The sequence below is a fragment of the Rhopilema esculentum genome, chromosome 6 (genome assembly GCF_057945365.1).
Source record: "Rhopilema esculentum isolate cy_ngs chromosome 6, ASM5794536v1, whole genome shotgun sequence".
Lineage (NCBI taxonomy): Eukaryota > Metazoa > Cnidaria > Scyphozoa > Rhizostomeae > Rhizostomatidae > Rhopilema > Rhopilema esculentum.
In genome coordinates, this window is record NC_142820.1 from 10790790 (window position 1) to 10807262 (window position 16473).

At 36.5% G+C, this 16473-nt stretch overlaps 2 protein-coding genes across 3 annotated transcripts; both read left to right on the forward strand.

The window, feature by feature from the left end:
* The first annotated feature begins 608 nt into the window (after positions 1-608).
* LOC135686376 (uncharacterized) lies at positions 609-6710 on the forward strand. Of its 2 annotated transcripts, none has more exons than XM_065202594.2 (4): positions 609-1046; positions 1295-1351; positions 2249-2629; positions 4346-6710. In XM_065202594.2, exons 1-4 carry the CDS (start codon positions 771-773, stop codon positions 4667-4669), a joined length of 1038 nt encoding a protein of 345 aa, XP_065058666.2. In that variant the 5' UTR covers positions 609-770; the 3' UTR covers positions 4670-6710. The 2 variants fall into 2 exon arrangements, with proteins under 2 accessions (XP_065058666.2, XP_065058667.2); XM_065202595.2 differs by having other exon boundaries at positions 613-1046; positions 2249-2602; positions 4346-6701.
* Positions 6711-6765: 55 nt separating this feature from the next.
* Positions 6766-16180, forward strand: LOC135686377 (uncharacterized). The gene is made up of 4 exons (XM_065202596.2): positions 6766-7824; positions 9494-9550; positions 10616-10981; positions 12407-16180. The coding sequence occupies exons 1-4, from the start codon at positions 7558-7560 to the stop codon at positions 12641-12643; spliced, it is 927 nt and encodes a 308-aa protein (XP_065058668.2). The 5' UTR covers positions 6766-7557; the 3' UTR covers positions 12644-16180.
* The last annotated feature ends 293 nt before the right edge of the window (positions 16181-16473 follow it).

Sequence of the window (16473 nt, forward strand, 5' to 3'; positions counted from 1 at the left end):
GTGCGTTTCAACCGCCAGTGAGGGAAGACTACAAAAAATCATCACATTGCAAAAATTATCTATCCGGTGCAAGATAATAAATCAGTATCAGACTCTGTATCAATAGCAAGATATTAAATTTTTTTAAAGTTCTTTTATTCCATTATTTAAGTTCTTCAAAAAATAAGCAACGACCTCCTTCGCTTCGCTCAGTTGACAAGCAGACCTTAACTCGGCATTGCCCACCAAGGGCGCCGCTAAAGGAAGGCACTTTCTCCCCATACTTTGTCCGTCGGCCCCTCATTTTTGTTCTCACCCTGTAGTATAATCTTTTTGAAAGAGTTGTAACGTGCTAAAATTTCTGTAGTCGCTAAACCTTTCAAAGTATGCACTACAAAATCTTCAAATTGAAATTTTAATGATTCAACTCTGAATAATAAATAGAAATACATAAAAGCTGCATTTAAAATTACTTGTTTTATTTATGACCACACCCAAAAAGAGTGAGACACGCCCTTTTGTCGGCAAAAAGCAATACTTCCCCAACGAAAAAACTTTTTGGCTATGCCCCTGTTGTTGCCCGCCCCGCCCACCTTTTCAGTGCTGTCTTTCAAAGAAGTTTTCTCAGTTCTTTGTAATTCAATTCAACTTCCAACCAGGAAACAAAAAAGTGGATCGCAAAAATGCAGTCTTGTTAAAATCCACTTCTCAAATCCCGAAGAATCTACCAAAGTATTTGGATGTGGAACTGAAGCTTTTATCATTCGTCGAAGTACACGAAACGAGTAATCATGGCGTACACGAGCGCTGGATATTTTTCCGGACCACCGCCTTACAATCATTACAATCATCAACTTGGAGACACTGGCGTGTTTGTTGTTAATCAGCAGCCTCAGTCAAGAAGGCAATTTCAGTTTCCTATCAGCTTTCCACCTAGACCTGTTTTGGCCGTGTCGATCGCGCAGTGTATCATTGGGTCTCTGTTTTTCATATTTGGCATTGTCAACATTTTTGTGATCCCCTACTTCACCTCATATGTTGCATTCCCAGTATGGTGCGGTCTTTTAGTAAGTTGTTGTCTCAATCTTTGGGAATTTAAATTCAAAATTCAATTCATTCAACAACAAAATATATTAGAAGTTTAAAAGTATACAAATGCTTAAAAGGTGGTGGGAAAGTTTATTATAAGATTACAAACGGGCGCAGGGGGTCAAATGTTGCCTTTTGATAGGAGGGGCAAGGGGACCTAGGTTATTGGTTGTGCTGAGAAGTGCCTTGCCAATTTCCAATTGTTGATTCATTTTTATTTTCACAGATTCTTGCAAATGGAATTGTCGGTTGCTGTGTTTTGAAGATGAAATCAAAATGCTTGGTACGTGGAAAAACCGTTTCCAGTAAAATCAATAAATGATAATGTTATCCAGGCTTGGGAATCATCCAATTTTTAAGAATAACATAAAGGAATATTGCTCAGCCTCTACTTGCATATTTCCTTCATATTTTTCAGTAGTTTCCTGTTTAACAAGGTTCATAACAGATGATTGCTTTTCTAACATTTCTCGTTTTTCAAAAAGCGTGTTTTTTTCGAGAGCAAGATTTCTATTTGATGTTATCCTGAAACCATATCATATTTGAATATATAATAATAATTTAAAAATAGGCCTACTTAGGCTCAAGACGATTTCTTAAGATGATCGAGGCAGGGTAAAATTCTATAGTGTTCTTCTAAACAACAATGTAGTAGCTGGGAATTATTTTTCAAATGCCCTTTTACTCAATCCTGCTCTATTGCCCTTAATCCTAGTTCTTTAAAAAAAATGTGTAATTAATGTTTGTGTAATGTTGATTTGTCAAGATTTATGATGACTTATACAATTCTTTTCTTAGGTATTTTTTTAGATTTATTCAAGGGGTGGCTGGTGGATTTTTTTTTTATATCCATTAAAAAGTTTCAATACATAAATACAAGCTATGTTACTTACAAATTTACTTTACAACACTACTTGGACGATACCCTGAGGAGCAAAAGACTATGACTACCCCGGGGCCATAGACACAGAGTTATAGATTTTCTGCATATGGATATAGATTTTCTGCTTACCTTTAAACATTGTCCAATGTTTTTATCATAAAATTTTGTTTTGGCCTTTATTTTAAAAAGCAAACCTTGAAAAATCTTGACACAACCATTTTATGCAATGTCGCTATTCTTGGAGACTATAATTGGAATTTAAAGTTCTTTTTAAAATAAATTTTTCTCAAATTACAGTTTGGTGCATTTTGTGGCCTAAGTATAACATCCTTGATACTGACAGTAGTTATGGTGATATTCTACTCTATTTCTTTGGATTACTTCGACAATTCAAGTTTCCTTGGCCTTTTCTGCAACTCTTATGGTTACTGTTACAACTTCAGAACACTTTCAAAGTCCATTAAGGAGGCATCAATTGGTTTATTAGGTCTCCTGGTGGCATTGATCTTGATTGAGCTTGGGTGCTCTATTGCTGCCGTTGTTTACTCATGCAAGGCCTATTCAAAATGCTGTACAACCTGCCTCGGTGAAGACTGTTGTGCCTGTGTAGGCTGCTGCGAGTGTGATGCCAGTCCATTGACTCCTCACCAGGTATGTTCCAATTTCAAACAGCTCTTGGCAAGTATGATTGTAACATGTATTTGTGGCTAATTGATAATTATAACTCCTCAAAGTATGATATTGGCAAGGACCATACTTAATTAAATTAAAATATTTATTAAGTGAGCGGTGAACAAAAATAGGATGCAAACATTGATAAAATGGCAAAAATGCTTCTTCTTAGGTCAGTGGCGGATTTAAGGGGGGGCAACTAGGGGCAGTTTCCCCTCCCTTGACGAGCTGAAGCAAGTCTGGTGCTCCTTTTTTAGAAATTGTGCCCCCCTTTTGAAAAATGAGAATCAGGTGAAAAAAGTTTCTGAGACCGATAGGTTAATTTGCTTCAAGGATTAACTCAAAGTTATGTTGTTTTTTTCCGAAAATGGATCTGAAATTGTTGTATACAGCGTACTCTCATCATCAATCTTTGAAAATTTTTCAACAACCCCACTACCAACTGCCCCTTCTTCAAGTTTGCTTTGGATCCGCCCCTGTCTTAGGTAGATCCTTGTGAGTAATCATTGTTTAAATTCAAGTTTTATAATACATTCAAGCAAATGCAGCACAGACGGTATCCGTTGCTAAGTTAACTTGCAAGTGATCTATATCAAATCCACTATTTCTATCAATTCAGTTATAGCATAGTAATAATAAAATAGAAATAGAAATGAATAATTTATTTACAGTTGGCAATGAGATCTAGCAATGTTTTAATCGAAAGAATCTGCTAGCAATGTTCAGTCACGTGCATATGTGATTATTATCAAAAGCCTAAATTTGAATAGAAAGTTTTACACAATCTACCATCCATCATAGGAGTATAGTACGGTTAAAGCATAGGGCTAAAACATGGGTCTAAAGGAGAAGACCCTCTGTCAACAAAAATAGTTCTTGAAATTAATGGCTACATAATATTTCAGTTGGATATGATTGCTTCATCCTGTTTCAAAAGAAGTATGACGTTGACAAAAAGTTTTAATGTATGATGTTACCAAAACTTGCTGTCATGAATCATGATCCAGGTTAAGTTGCTAGCTTGATATGAATATAAATTCAATTGTATGTGAATGGTGGCCACTTGCGAACCATTGCTGTTGATAAAAAAGATCTTAGGAAATTGTCAACAGTGCATAGAAGTAACCAAGTCTTATAACTGTTTCAATTCTAAGCTGCAGCAATTGAGCTAAACAAAATGTTTCATTGAAATCGCTTGATCTTCAAAGGCATGTGGAAAAATTTACCTCCCATGTCCCTTGTTTCCGCAAATGCCCTTAAAGAAGTCCGGTATTCCGACCCAAAGAGTTGGCATGCTAATAACATGAATGACAAATAATAATGGCATCACATATCTTTTGGTCTTTATGCATATACGTATATAATTTGTTGTTATTTCTTGAATATTGTATTATTTGTTGTTATTTTTTAGTTACCTGGCAGAAAATTTTTCCTCAGCCACGAATAAGGACACAGAGACGCAGTTTTATGAAGTACTGCAAAATAATCCCCAGAACGTGCAACTGAATTCAAGCTATGACGTCATAAATGAATAGTTATATTGATTATTATGTTACCAGAAAAGGGAAGTGGGCATGTTTAATCCCAGGAAGGGTTCCCTCTTGCTCAAATTAGTCTAACACGGGTTATTTCCAGCCCCTAGTCAACAATTTTAAAAGAAATTTGTTCCTTAAATTTTACCGTAGTAACATGTGTAAAATTTGAATCGTTTTTTCCATATAGCCATTACGGCAACAAGGTGGACAAAATTTGCAGCTACAAAACCAATTCGGGTATGGCCAATACCCTCAGACACAGCAACAGCCTCTGTTTCAGCAACTTAATGCCATGGGAGTTAAACAAGGAGATAATCCGTGCAGTGTATTACTCAATGTGATCATTAACATGCCTGGATCGTCCTATTTGGTTGACACAGCCAGATCGGGCCAAAATGATTCGCAAGTTCAGACAATGAGTTCGACAATCCATCCTAGAGATGGAATGCAGCCTAGTGGAAGCAGCCAGCATACAGCTGAGGAAGGGCAGGCAGTGAATCCAAGTGCCTAGGATTCGTATTTTTTAAATGTCACTAGTACTGTCATTGCAGAGGTTTCAAAACACCAGTCTTACTAAGTTCCAGATTAAAGTTAGGCATATTCAGCAATATTTCATTTAGCCTTATTTTATTCACAAAATCATCTATTTGGTAATAAGGCAGAATTGACACCAAATTAATTATTTATCCTATTTATTTCTTTAAGTCCATTTTTAAATTTCAAATATTTTTTTTCCTAAGGTCGTTCCCTTTTACACTGTATCGTATCTCTTCTGTTTGCTGCATGTTGTTTTTTAATCTGTCAGTTGGTTATGTATTTAGAAAAAGCGAATCGTTAGTAAGTGCGAGCGTAAAGCGCCTTCTGGAAACCCTTAGTTAGCGGTAACGAAATATACTTGCTGTTAGCCTGTTACTTTTTGCGCACATTCTTATGATTAAGATTTTTAAATTCCCCTTGTAATATCGAACTGTTGTTGTTCATCGTTTTTGTATATTTTATATGTATTATCGAACAATTATGGTGCAGTGATAAATGGCCTGTCCGGATAACAGACCGATCTTGATAATCTGATTTTGGGGAAAGGAGGAACTGAGCAAGCTTACTCAATTCGAACAAATACATACAATTCTATTGCGAAGAAATATAATTCACTACCATGTAAAATTATCGAGCCCATAAGTAATGCAGTTTAAATTCATTGCTTTGTCCCTAAAATTTTGTTCACAATTTTCTCCCTTTTTCTAGGCCACGCGAGCTTGTTTATAAGCGCATATTTGTAATGTTTTTATATTGCTGATTAGTCATGACATTGTACAGTACTTCATTTACATCATTATGCACGTACATCATATACCTTATAAACACCGTGTACATCATATACATCATTTATGCATGTAATTTATTATTTTATATGCCTAATTAGCAGTCAACGCATACAATTATGATTTTGAAAATGGCTTTGAGAAAAGCAAACATTTTACGACATACTGAAAGCTTTTTCGTCTGACACTCCTCAGAGCATAAAACGTCAGAATAAGGTTCCGAAAGAACACGATGGAAAATATATACCCAGTTGTGGATCGAAATAGGCCAATCAGAAAAATGCAAGCACAAGACCGGTATAGTTGACCAATCAGTGCCACGAGCCTAAAGAAAAACTACCAATGGAGTCTAAGAGAGAAAACGAAGTCCTTCTGTCTACACAATGGCAGAGCCTGGTCGTCCTTCCATCTAGCAGTTTTGGAGTCGATCTACATAAAAACGAAAAAGCCGCCATTGTATTTCAGCCGACGTTTTCAGCTTGACGTTTTCAGCTTGACGTGTTCAGCTTGACGTGTTCAGCTTGACGTTTTCAGCGTGACGTTTTCAGCTTGACGTTTCAGCTTGACGTGTTCACCTTAACATTTTAAGTTGGAAGTTTCAGTTTACTTTTTAAGCTTGAAGTCCAAAAATACTGCCTGAAGTTTTGATGGATTTTTCATCTTGAAATTCAATGTATTTTAGTGTTTTGTGGATATAGATATTCAATTTGACGATCATTAATTAAATGTTAGCTATAAGATAACGTTTAGATTGTATTGTCGTCGGCAAACTTATAGAAGCCTCAATTGCGTTAAAAAAACATCGATGAAATTATTGAATAGTACGGTACCTAATACGGATCCTTGTAGGACGCCATATTTGACATCAAGACAGCTCCTATATGTTGATTTCAGCTTTACGCACTTTTCCATGATACTAAGTGACTGCATATGATTTGGAGGCTAGACGAGCTAAAATCATAAGCATGAAGTGTTTCCATGAGGCAGTGGCGGATCCAGCCAAATAACTGACTACCTCCGAAATGAGATAGAGGATCGACCACCCCCTTCAGACCATACCATCTTCCTGGTCACACCCTGCTTTCTAAAATTATTATTGTCTTCCATGATTTTTCATGTAGGCAATTTTTAAGACACATGCGACGCTTTACTGAAATTTTAAGTATCCTTACATCAACTTTGAGAAGCAACAAATTATCGTTGTTATTATTCTGAGGCTGGACATTCTAAAAAATTTACCAAAACAACAACATAGAATAAGAAAATAAGAATATCAAAATAGGGGAAGTTCACATTGAGTTATCTCACTCAGTGAGAAAAAAAACTCAGGTTTTATGAAATGGATAGTGATTTTGACGACGATTTCGAAGCTGCTGCCCTTGCTCTTGTTTTGGTTCAAAGATCTCGAAGATCACGTTTACGTAAACAAAATGGAAGATTTGGTTTCGGGATATTTTTAGTGTTTGAAAGCAGTATGGTCAGTTCCATAAGTTACTGCAAGGAATGCGCTTCGTGGACAAATGTTGCATTTATTTGTTTTCCCAATCGCTGCTATCTCACTAGTTCAGGATTGAATCCTATAGGAAGGGTAGTAACGTAATATTTGTTTGAAACGAGGAGAAAAAAACCCCATTGTTCAGAATGATGTAGTGCAAACTGTGATGATGCAGACGTCATAAATTGTGTTCGCGCCCTGGATGGAGATTAGCGTTCTCAACTGTTCAGTGAGATAAATATCAAAACTTTTTGATATTATTCTCACTGAGTATCTCACTGAAAATGCTCCAGTGAGAAAAAATTCAGGCGTTCACACCAGTGAGATAACAGTTAAGTTCACTGAAAAATCAGTGAGAATATCGTTATATGACTGGTGTGCATCAGGCTTTAGAAACGAAATATTTATGCATAGACCTTTCGAACAATGTATAAAACTGGTGAATTGGCTACTGGTTTCGATATTCCCCGATTCCCCTGTTCCCCTATTCCCCGAATCCCCGAATCCCTGGTTCCCTATTCCCTGTTTTAGTAATAGCCAGCTTTTATCACTCGTCGAAGTACACCAACGAAACGAATAATAATGGCGTACACGAGCACTGGATATTTTCCCCGACCGCTGCCTTACAATCAACTGCTTGGAGAGACTGGCGTGTTTGTCGTCAACCAGCAGCCTCAGTCAAAAGAGAAATTTCAGTTTCCAATCAGGTTTCCACCTAGACCTGTTTTGGTGGTGTCGATCGCGCAGTGTATCGTCGGGTCTCTTCATTTCATATTTGGCCTTGTCAGCATTTTTGTGGTCCCCTACTTCACCTCATATGTTGCATTCCCAGTATGGTGCGGTCTTGTGGTAAGTTGTTGGACATCTTACTCATGTCAATCTTCGGAATTGTCCTGAAATACGTGCTGTACTATCATGCAATCTTTGTCAGTTTTTTATTTTCTCACTTTTATGTGTAGGGACTTGGGTGGCTGCAAAAAATCTTGTATCAACAATATACACTTCTGTGAAGCAGGCACTCCGCAGCCATTGGGCTAGCAGGGGCAACAGCCCCCCCCCCCCACTTTTTTGCAATAATAGGATAGAAAATTCTTGGAAGGTGAAGTTGTTTGCATTTACACTACGGAAAGTAACCGGGTTAGCTTAACCTGGGGGGCGAACCTGGGTTAGTTTGTGTACAGTGTAAATAGGGCTTAGGCTAGGACTAAGAAAACAGGGGGAAAGGGTAATTTTTTGAAGGGTTTAAAGGGGAAATATGTTTTCAGAATCAGGGGAAAAAATAAATTTCCAGCGTGTTTCATCCTATGTTAAATGAGAAAATGACCAATAAAACTTAACATCAATGAAAGGCAGGCGATGATATCTTTTTAAAAGGGCAGGTCTTACGTGCTTACATGCAGTGATACCACTGTTGCATTTCCTAAAAATTGAAAATTTAATTTGAACTTATTTTTGAAGTATTTCTCATACATCTCAAGGGTCTTTGTTTTCAAGGAGAACAGCTGAGAGGTCCTTCATAATGTTTTCTAATGCTGATCAGTTTTGATGCAGGCAGAAACAAGCAGGCCCCCCTGGAATAAAAAAACAAGTTTTTTGCTATCTAGAGGAACTTCTTCAGCAAATTTCCAAACTTATTGTTCAGGCACTGCGGAGCAGGGGGTGCTGGGGGGGGCTTTTTCCAAAAAATGCCAATTATTAAGTATCAAACTACCAGAAAAGCCTCTTTTTATACGGTTTTAGCCCCCCAACTTTTTTTAGATCCCCCACTTTTCTCAACACTCCACCGTGCCTGTTGTTAATTAAAGGATGACTCCAGTGGCATACCAAGGGCTGCAGCAGTGGGCGTTGCCCCCAGATATTTTTTGGGACCACGCTCTTCAAACACTCGCGAATGCGGGGAAATGCCCTTTTTGCAAAATTTCGTCCCATTTTTTTATTCATGTTAGCTACAGTAAATAGCAAAGCATTTTATAATTGTTATTGACACAAGCATACAGTATACTACCCCCCCCCCCCCCAATGAGTTTTACATCGTTTTGGACAAATCTCAAGGACCATATTTTAGAAAGGTGGGGGGGGGGGTCCGGACCCCCCATTCCCCCCCTTGGGTATGCCACTGGATGACTTTCAAACAATTTGATATACAAACCAGCAAAATATTTTGTTAAATTAATCATAGAACTAACAGAAGTATACTTTCAGTCTCTCACAGTGTTTTTGACAGGCAAGATTTTTTAAAAACTTTTATCTTAAACTGGAGACAGTAAAGAATTTAACATATTTAACTTATTAATCATCTATGAACTTTTCTTTATATCAATCAAACCAAACTATATGTTGCCAGCAAAGTTGTATTGAAAGATAGTTATAAGAATGCTAACTTTGGCAATTTCATTGCTTCTGATGAGAATCAAGTTAGCTTGAAATTTGCATTTCATTTGTTTTCTTCATTTATCATTGTATGTGCTTAGGAGAATAACATTTCCTTTATATTGTAGTATTCATTCCTCTTTCACAGATTCTTGCAAATGGAGTCATTGGTTGCTGTCTTTGGAAGGTGAAATCAAAATGCTTGGTAAGTTGAAAAACAAGTTTCTAGTAAAGTCAATTAGTGACAGTGTTATTATCTCTTGTGTATACAAAGGTAGCTAGAAGATGTATTCCAAAACTAATAAAAGGTGAGGTACAAGTGGAAGGGGATTCGAGAAAAATTATTGATATAGTGCTAGAGTATATTGTAGTCATCAAGCAAAATGTTGGAATAGCAGAACCCACAAATACAAAATATGAGAGTGTAACACAGGGGTGAGCAATTAATTTTTATTAGCGGCCACTTGAGAAACATTAACTGTGTTGGAGGGCCAAACCAACAGTAATTTTATTATGGACACTGTTCATTTTTTCCCAATGTATAATTCTATGATAACGTTATTGGTAACTTTTCACAAAGATTCCCTTGTTTTTTGCAACTTTTATTTTTGTATTGTTTTTATATACTAAATTATACAAAATCCAAAGCCTGGCTGGGTTGAGATGATTGTTCTAAATTGATTTTGGACACAAGAGTAAGTTCACTTTTAAAATTTTTTTTTACCATCTTAAGAAAAGTTAATAAAAACATGCAAAGGTGAAACCAGTGTAATATTTCCAGAATTGGTAGAGGGAGAGTCGCAAAGTCACAGGCTTGTCCTTTATCAAAACCATGTTTTTTTTAAAAAATATTCCAAGCAACAAATTTCAGAACAGATGTAACATATTATGTGGTTCTGGCTATATCTGGCTATTCAGCTTACCTTTGGAGATTATCCGATGTTTTTACACAGGATGATATGATTTATTTTGCTCTTCTGTGTTATTTCAAATTTTGCGGTAGCTATGGCTTATATTATTGAAGATTCCCCTGCCTCAACCATTGTGCACTTATCCAATGGATCACAACTATGCAAACCTAGAATTTTGGGTCATTTGTTACCAAAGACCGGTTTGAATATATCTAAATAGTAGCTAATATGATTTGATATTTATGCTTGCTGTTTCCCTAGATTCATATCATAAAATTTTTATTTGGCCTTCTTTATCAAATAGCAAACCTTGATGCAATTTATTTCTAAAATGGTTTGCTTTCTGTCTCAAATTACAGATTGGTGCATTTTGTGGCCTAAGTATTGCATCCTTGATACTGACAGCCATTATGCTGACATTCTACTCGATTGGCTTGCGTTACTTCGTCAAATCACATTTCTTAAAGTACAACTGCTACTTTAGCCAAAGTTTTCTTGCAAATTGTTTTTACTCCAGAACACTTTCAAAGTCCACTGTGGTGGCATCGATTGGTTTGTTAAGCGTCACGGTGGCATTGCTCGTAATTGAGCTTGGGTGCTCTATTGCTGCTGTGTTTTACTCGTGCAAGGCCTACTCAAAATGCTGTACAACCTGCCACGGTGATGACTGCTGTGCCTGTGTAGGCTGCTGTGAGTGTGATACCAGTCCATTGATTCCTAACCAAGTATGTTCCAATTTCAATCAATTCTTAATAATCATGATTGTAACAAACAAGTACTTATTAACTAAGCAGTGAACAAAAATGGGATGTCAACCTTGATAAAGTGGCAAAAATGTTTCATCTTAGGTAGATCCCTGTGAGTAATCACTGTTTTTAAAATACATTCAAGCAGGTACAATACAACAGTATCCGTTGCTAAGTTTACTTGCAATAGTTCTATATCAGATCCACTATTTTCCTACAAATTCAGTAAGAGAATGCTTATGATAATTTAGAGATAAAAATAAACAAAATTTACAGTTGCCAACAAGATCTTGCAATGTTTTAATCGAAGCACACAGAAATCAAAGTTTTCTACAATCTACACTGCGACGTAGGTGTATAGTGTTGTTAAAACATAGGGTTAAAACTGGGGGTGGGGCGAGGGGGCAGTCGCCTCCAAGACTTTGGAGAACAATGGTTTTTTGTTCTAAAACAATATGGAAATGTGACGTCATCTTCTCAAAACAATAGGCTTGCCCCCACCTGTATTTGACTAAATATTAAAAGGATAATAGAATACTTTGCAGAGAAGAGAACATACAATTTTCTTGAAATTAACTGCTACATAATGTTTCAGTCTGTTATGATGTTGAAAAAAATTAAAATATAAGATGTTACCAAAAGGCTTGATATGAACGGACCTTCAATTGTACGCTAAAGGTGACCTCTTGCGAACCATTGCTGTTAATCAAAGAAGATCTTAGAAAATTATCAACAGTGTATAGAAGGAACTAAGTCTTGTAATTATTTCAATTAAAGGCTGCATAAATTAAGCTAAACAAAATGTTTAATTGAAATCTCTTGACGTTTAAGAGGCATGTGGAGAAGTCCAATGTTCATTGTTCCCGCAAACACCCTTAATAAGTCCGGTATTCCGACCTGAACCTTTAGGGTATTAATAACATGAATGACAAATAATATGGCGTCACATACCTTTTGATCTTTATGTGTATACTCATATTATTTGTTGTTTTTTCTTGAATGTTATATTATTTGTTGTTATTTTTAAGTTATCTAACAGGCAATTCAACTTCAGCCACGAATAAGGACACAGAGATGCAGTTTTGTGAAGTACTGTAAAATAACTCCCAGAACGTGCAGCTGAATTCAAGCTATGATGTTATAAAGTAATAGTTAAAATGATTGTTATGTTATCAAAATCTGGAAGTGGGCATGTTCAATCTCAGGAAGGGCTCCGTCTTGCACATAATAGCCCGACCCGGCTAATTTTTTAGCCACTGGTTCTATTTCAATCTAAATCTTACCCGGAATTCAAGATGAAAAATTTAGAAAATGTTCAGAATTTTAAACAGTTCTTAAAAACCTTCAGGATTTACCGTAGTAACATTGTGAAGTTTTAAAATTTGAATCATTTTTTCCATATAGCCGTTAGGACAACAAGATGGACAAGATTTGCAGCTGCAAAACCAATTCGGATATGGCCAATACCCTCAGACACAGTTACAGTCTCTGTTACAGCAACTTAATGCCATCAGAGCTACACAATTAGCAAACACTTCCAGTACATTACTCAATGCGTTAATTAACATGCCTGGAGCGTCGTATTTGGTTGACACAGCCAGATCGGGCCAAAATGATTCGCAAGTTCAGACAATGAGTTAGACAATCCATCCTAGAGATGGAATGCAGCCTAGTGGAAGCAGCCAGCATACAGCTGAGGAAGGGCAGGCAGTGAATCCAAGTGCTTAGTATTCATATTTAGTAGTCATGCTTAGTATGTAAATATCACTAACACCATCATTGCAGAGGTTTCAAAACACTAGTTCCGGATTAAATATAGGCATATTCATCAATATTTCATTTAGCCTTATTTTATTCACAAAATCATCTATTTGGTAATAAGGCAGAAACCTCTGCAATGACATCAAGATTAAACAATTTACTTCAGTCACGTATCTAGGCTGTATTTTCGACGAAGACCTGTCTGGCGAATCAATAGCTACCAGAATCCTAGGTAAAATCAATGGCATGCTCAGATTTCTTTACAGAAAGCAACATTTTCTCGACTTGCAGATTGATAGCAAACGCACTAATTCAGCCCAATTTTGACTATGCAAGTAGTGCTTTGTTTCCATTCTTAAACAAAAGATTAACAAAAGAATTCAGACAGCTCAAAATAAATGTATCAGGTTTTGTTTGAATCTGAATAGCAGAGAACATATAGGAATAAAATAATTCAAAAGTATAAATTGGCTCCCGACGAAACAGAGATTTGAACAATGAACGACTGTAAAGGTCTTCAAATTTTTTGATAATGCAGCCCAACCCTACATATAAGAGATGTTCCTACCAGTTGGCCAGACCCGAATAACTCGAGGATCTAAAAACAAACTGAATCAACTTTTCTGAAAGAAAAACATAGGGTGAAATTGCCTCCCATCAGAACTAAAATCTGCAAAGATGATGAACAGTTTCAAACATAAGATCAAAGATAAATTCTTTGAAAATCTGCAAAATGAAGAGGATAGCCCCTACATATTTTATTGAAAACCCAAAATCAGCCAACGAAAAGGTTCTAGTTAAAAAATTTCAGAATAAATTTTTTCCCAGTTTTTTTATACAAAATCCATTTTTCATGAACACATTTTTTTGATAACACCTCTGGAGGGACCATTATGGACACACACAGACACACACACACACGCACACGCACACTCACACTCACACGCACACTCACACTCACACTCACAATCACACTCACACATTGACATTATTTAATTATTTATCTTATTTATTACCTAAGGCCGTTCCCTTTTACACTGCATCGTATCTCTTCTGTTTGAGTTATTCCTGCATGTTGTTTTATGAACTCTCAGTTGGCTTATGTATTTAGAAGAAGCAAATCGTTAGTATGTGCGAGCGTAAAGCGCCTTCTGAAAACCCTTAGTTAGCGGTAACGAAATATACTTGCTGTAAGCTTGTTAATTTTTTGCGCACATTCTTATGATTAAGATTTTTAGCTTCTCCTTGTAACATTGGACTGTTAATCATCGTTTTGTTTATTTTATTCGTTTTTATGTCTTTTATGTTTTTATGTTATCGAACAATTATCGATAGATCTATTTAATAACAACATTGGAAAGTCTGTACCGACAAGTTCACCTTTGATATATACGGCAGCAGGATTATTCCAATAATTAAGTCCCCAGGATAGGTAATAAAGTAACTACAATCTTGGAAACAAGTTTTATCTATAGATTTTGCTCACAAATGAACCTTTGTTAAAACAATCATGCCTATTGTGTTTTTCAATAAAGATAGTTTGCCAGGCGCACACTAGAGCATTTTGCTGTGCCAAATGTTACGGCTGACAATTTGCTGGAGCAAAATTTCCCGTATGCAGCGGCCATTTCGTAATCATTCATGACAAAAGGTTCGAATTTCAAACATGTTTGATAATTTTGTTCCCTCGTGGCACGTTTCAGGCATTTGACGTGTATTTGTTGCTTTTTTAAGTCGCTGAATATTTGTTTCCTACAAAATAAACTAAAAAACGAGATTGAAACACAATATTTCTAAAATAAATACAGAGATGTGAAAAAAGTCCTTTTCTCCCAACACGACCCCCTGAAAAACTAGCATTTTAGATTTTTATCGAATTTTTTATCTGAGCGCTATATTTATACTTTATTTAGATTGTATATGGGTCACTGAGGGGTTGCAACATGTATAAAGACAATTTAGTTTCATTAAAGCAGCCTATCGGTCATTTGTTAAATCCATTGAATAGAACACCCGTCTTACCCATAGACTCTATTGTCTTACCGTGCAATGCGGAAATTTGTTTGCCTCCCTATGGTGAAATCTGAATACCTTCCCCCTGGAGAATGCTTTCATTCGCCGCACACGGAAGAAAAATGCCACGAGTAAACATGTTCTATTTTCAAAGCATTTTCGATATTCAAACTAGCAATTGTTTGGCACTGCGCACCAGTCTAAAAGTAGGGGGGCTGAAAAGGGCGTGACCGAAGTTTTGAAATAGTTGGAAAACGCCCCTTCTAGAAAATAATTGCTTATTTCACTTATTATTTGTAAACGGTCTGATCCAGCGAAGATATCAATTACTATTATAATAGATATAATTAGCCTCAGGGAACTTAACACCAACCTAGCCGAGTTAGAAAGAAACATATAATTAAACAAGATAAAACTCAAAGAAAATAAACAAAAATAGGGACCCCAGTCAAGAAGAACTGCTACTTTAAAACTGCCTTTGAGTGAACTTTTCAAAATTTTCTAATATTATTGCAAAAAGATGGGGAGGGGGGGCTATAGTACCTGCTAGCCCAATTAGGGGCGAAACTTCACTATTTTCAATAGGGGGCATGAAGCTTAGATGCCCGACGAAAGGGCGTGTAATGCTTGATAAACGGGGCGTGTCATGCCTGAACATCATTTTTAAGGCACATCGCCTCAAGGGTTGAAATCATCGGGGACCCCGAGAGAGGGTCACTATGTATGTCAGGCCTTCAGACTCAGGCTGTTTTTCAAAGTCAAAAAAATAGGCCTCTAGTTTTTCTGGTGTTGGCTATATTCTATGTAAGGCCTGTCTTTTCTATTAAAGAAAAATAGTCTTCACTTTCTAAATCACCTAGCTATTAAGAGAGCAATTTGAAAAAGATATGGAAGTAGGATCTCAATTTTACCACAGTGGGACAACAAAACATAGCTTTGGAATTTAGAAACAGCTACACAGACTACAATGTTTCAACAAAAATAGTAATCCCATAAAAGAGCTTTAGTTTTCTTTTCTGAGTTTGATTTTCAACTTTCGGTTGCTCCGTAAGGAAATTAAACATTTTTAGACACCCAAGCACAAAGTAAATATCTCTGAATTCACCATAACAAAATCTCTCAAGCTTGTGCAAAGAGAAGCTTTTTTATTGGAAATACTTTACATTACAGGTACACCTTTAATCAAAGCTCAATTTTCGTGTTTTCGTAGTCATGGACATTGTTCAGAGGCAACCCCCACACCCCCATATTTTTGCGTGATTCGTTATTGGCGATATTTTTGTGCGTGAAATCGTGAAATCTCGATTTTTTATGCGTGATTTCGTGAATTGAGATTCCTACGTGAAGCGTGAAACATGAGTTTTCCTTGCGTTATGTCATGAAAAGGTGAAAACTAATAATAATCTCATTTTCTTAAACATCTCATTTTCATTGAATACATTTTAAGTTTACAATTATACGACTCGCTTTTACAGGCATCATATAATTGGCTTATCTGCATTACAATTTTCAGAAGTCAATCAGTTCGGGGATTAGCCATGGTTTGTTTCGACGACAGAAGATATAGTAGGTGCAGCGGATAGAAATGTTCATGAGTTTCATCAAGATGGATTTAGTTTGATTTGAGTCAAAATTGAGTTGATGTAGCATGTCGGAGAGAGAGGTAGATGAGGTTCCCAGAATGCCAAGGGCACTCA

Excerpts from the sequence above, each read along its gene's own strand:
- LOC135686377 (XM_065202596.2), top strand. The coding sequence starts at position 7,558 with ATGGCGTACACGAGCACTGGATATTTTCCCCGACCGCTGCCTTACAAT. Across the intron at positions 9,551-10,615 it reads AGGTGAAATCAAAATGCTTG|ATTGGTGCATTTTGTGGCCT; the intron begins GTAAGTTGAAAA and ends CTCAAATTACAG. Across the intron at positions 10,982-12,406 it reads GTCCATTGATTCCTAACCAA|CCGTTAGGACAACAAGATGG; the intron begins GTATGTTCCAAT and ends TTTTCCATATAG.
- LOC135686376 (XM_065202594.2), top strand. The coding sequence starts at position 771 with ATGGCGTACACGAGCGCTGGATATTTTTCCGGACCACCGCCTTACAAT. Across the intron at positions 1,047-1,294 it reads CAGTATGGTGCGGTCTTTTA|ATTCTTGCAAATGGAATTGT; the intron begins GTAAGTTGTTGT and ends TTATTTTCACAG. Across the intron at positions 2,630-4,345 it reads CCAATTTCAAACAGCTCTTG|CCATTACGGCAACAAGGTGG; the intron begins GCAAGTATGATT and ends TTTTCCATATAG.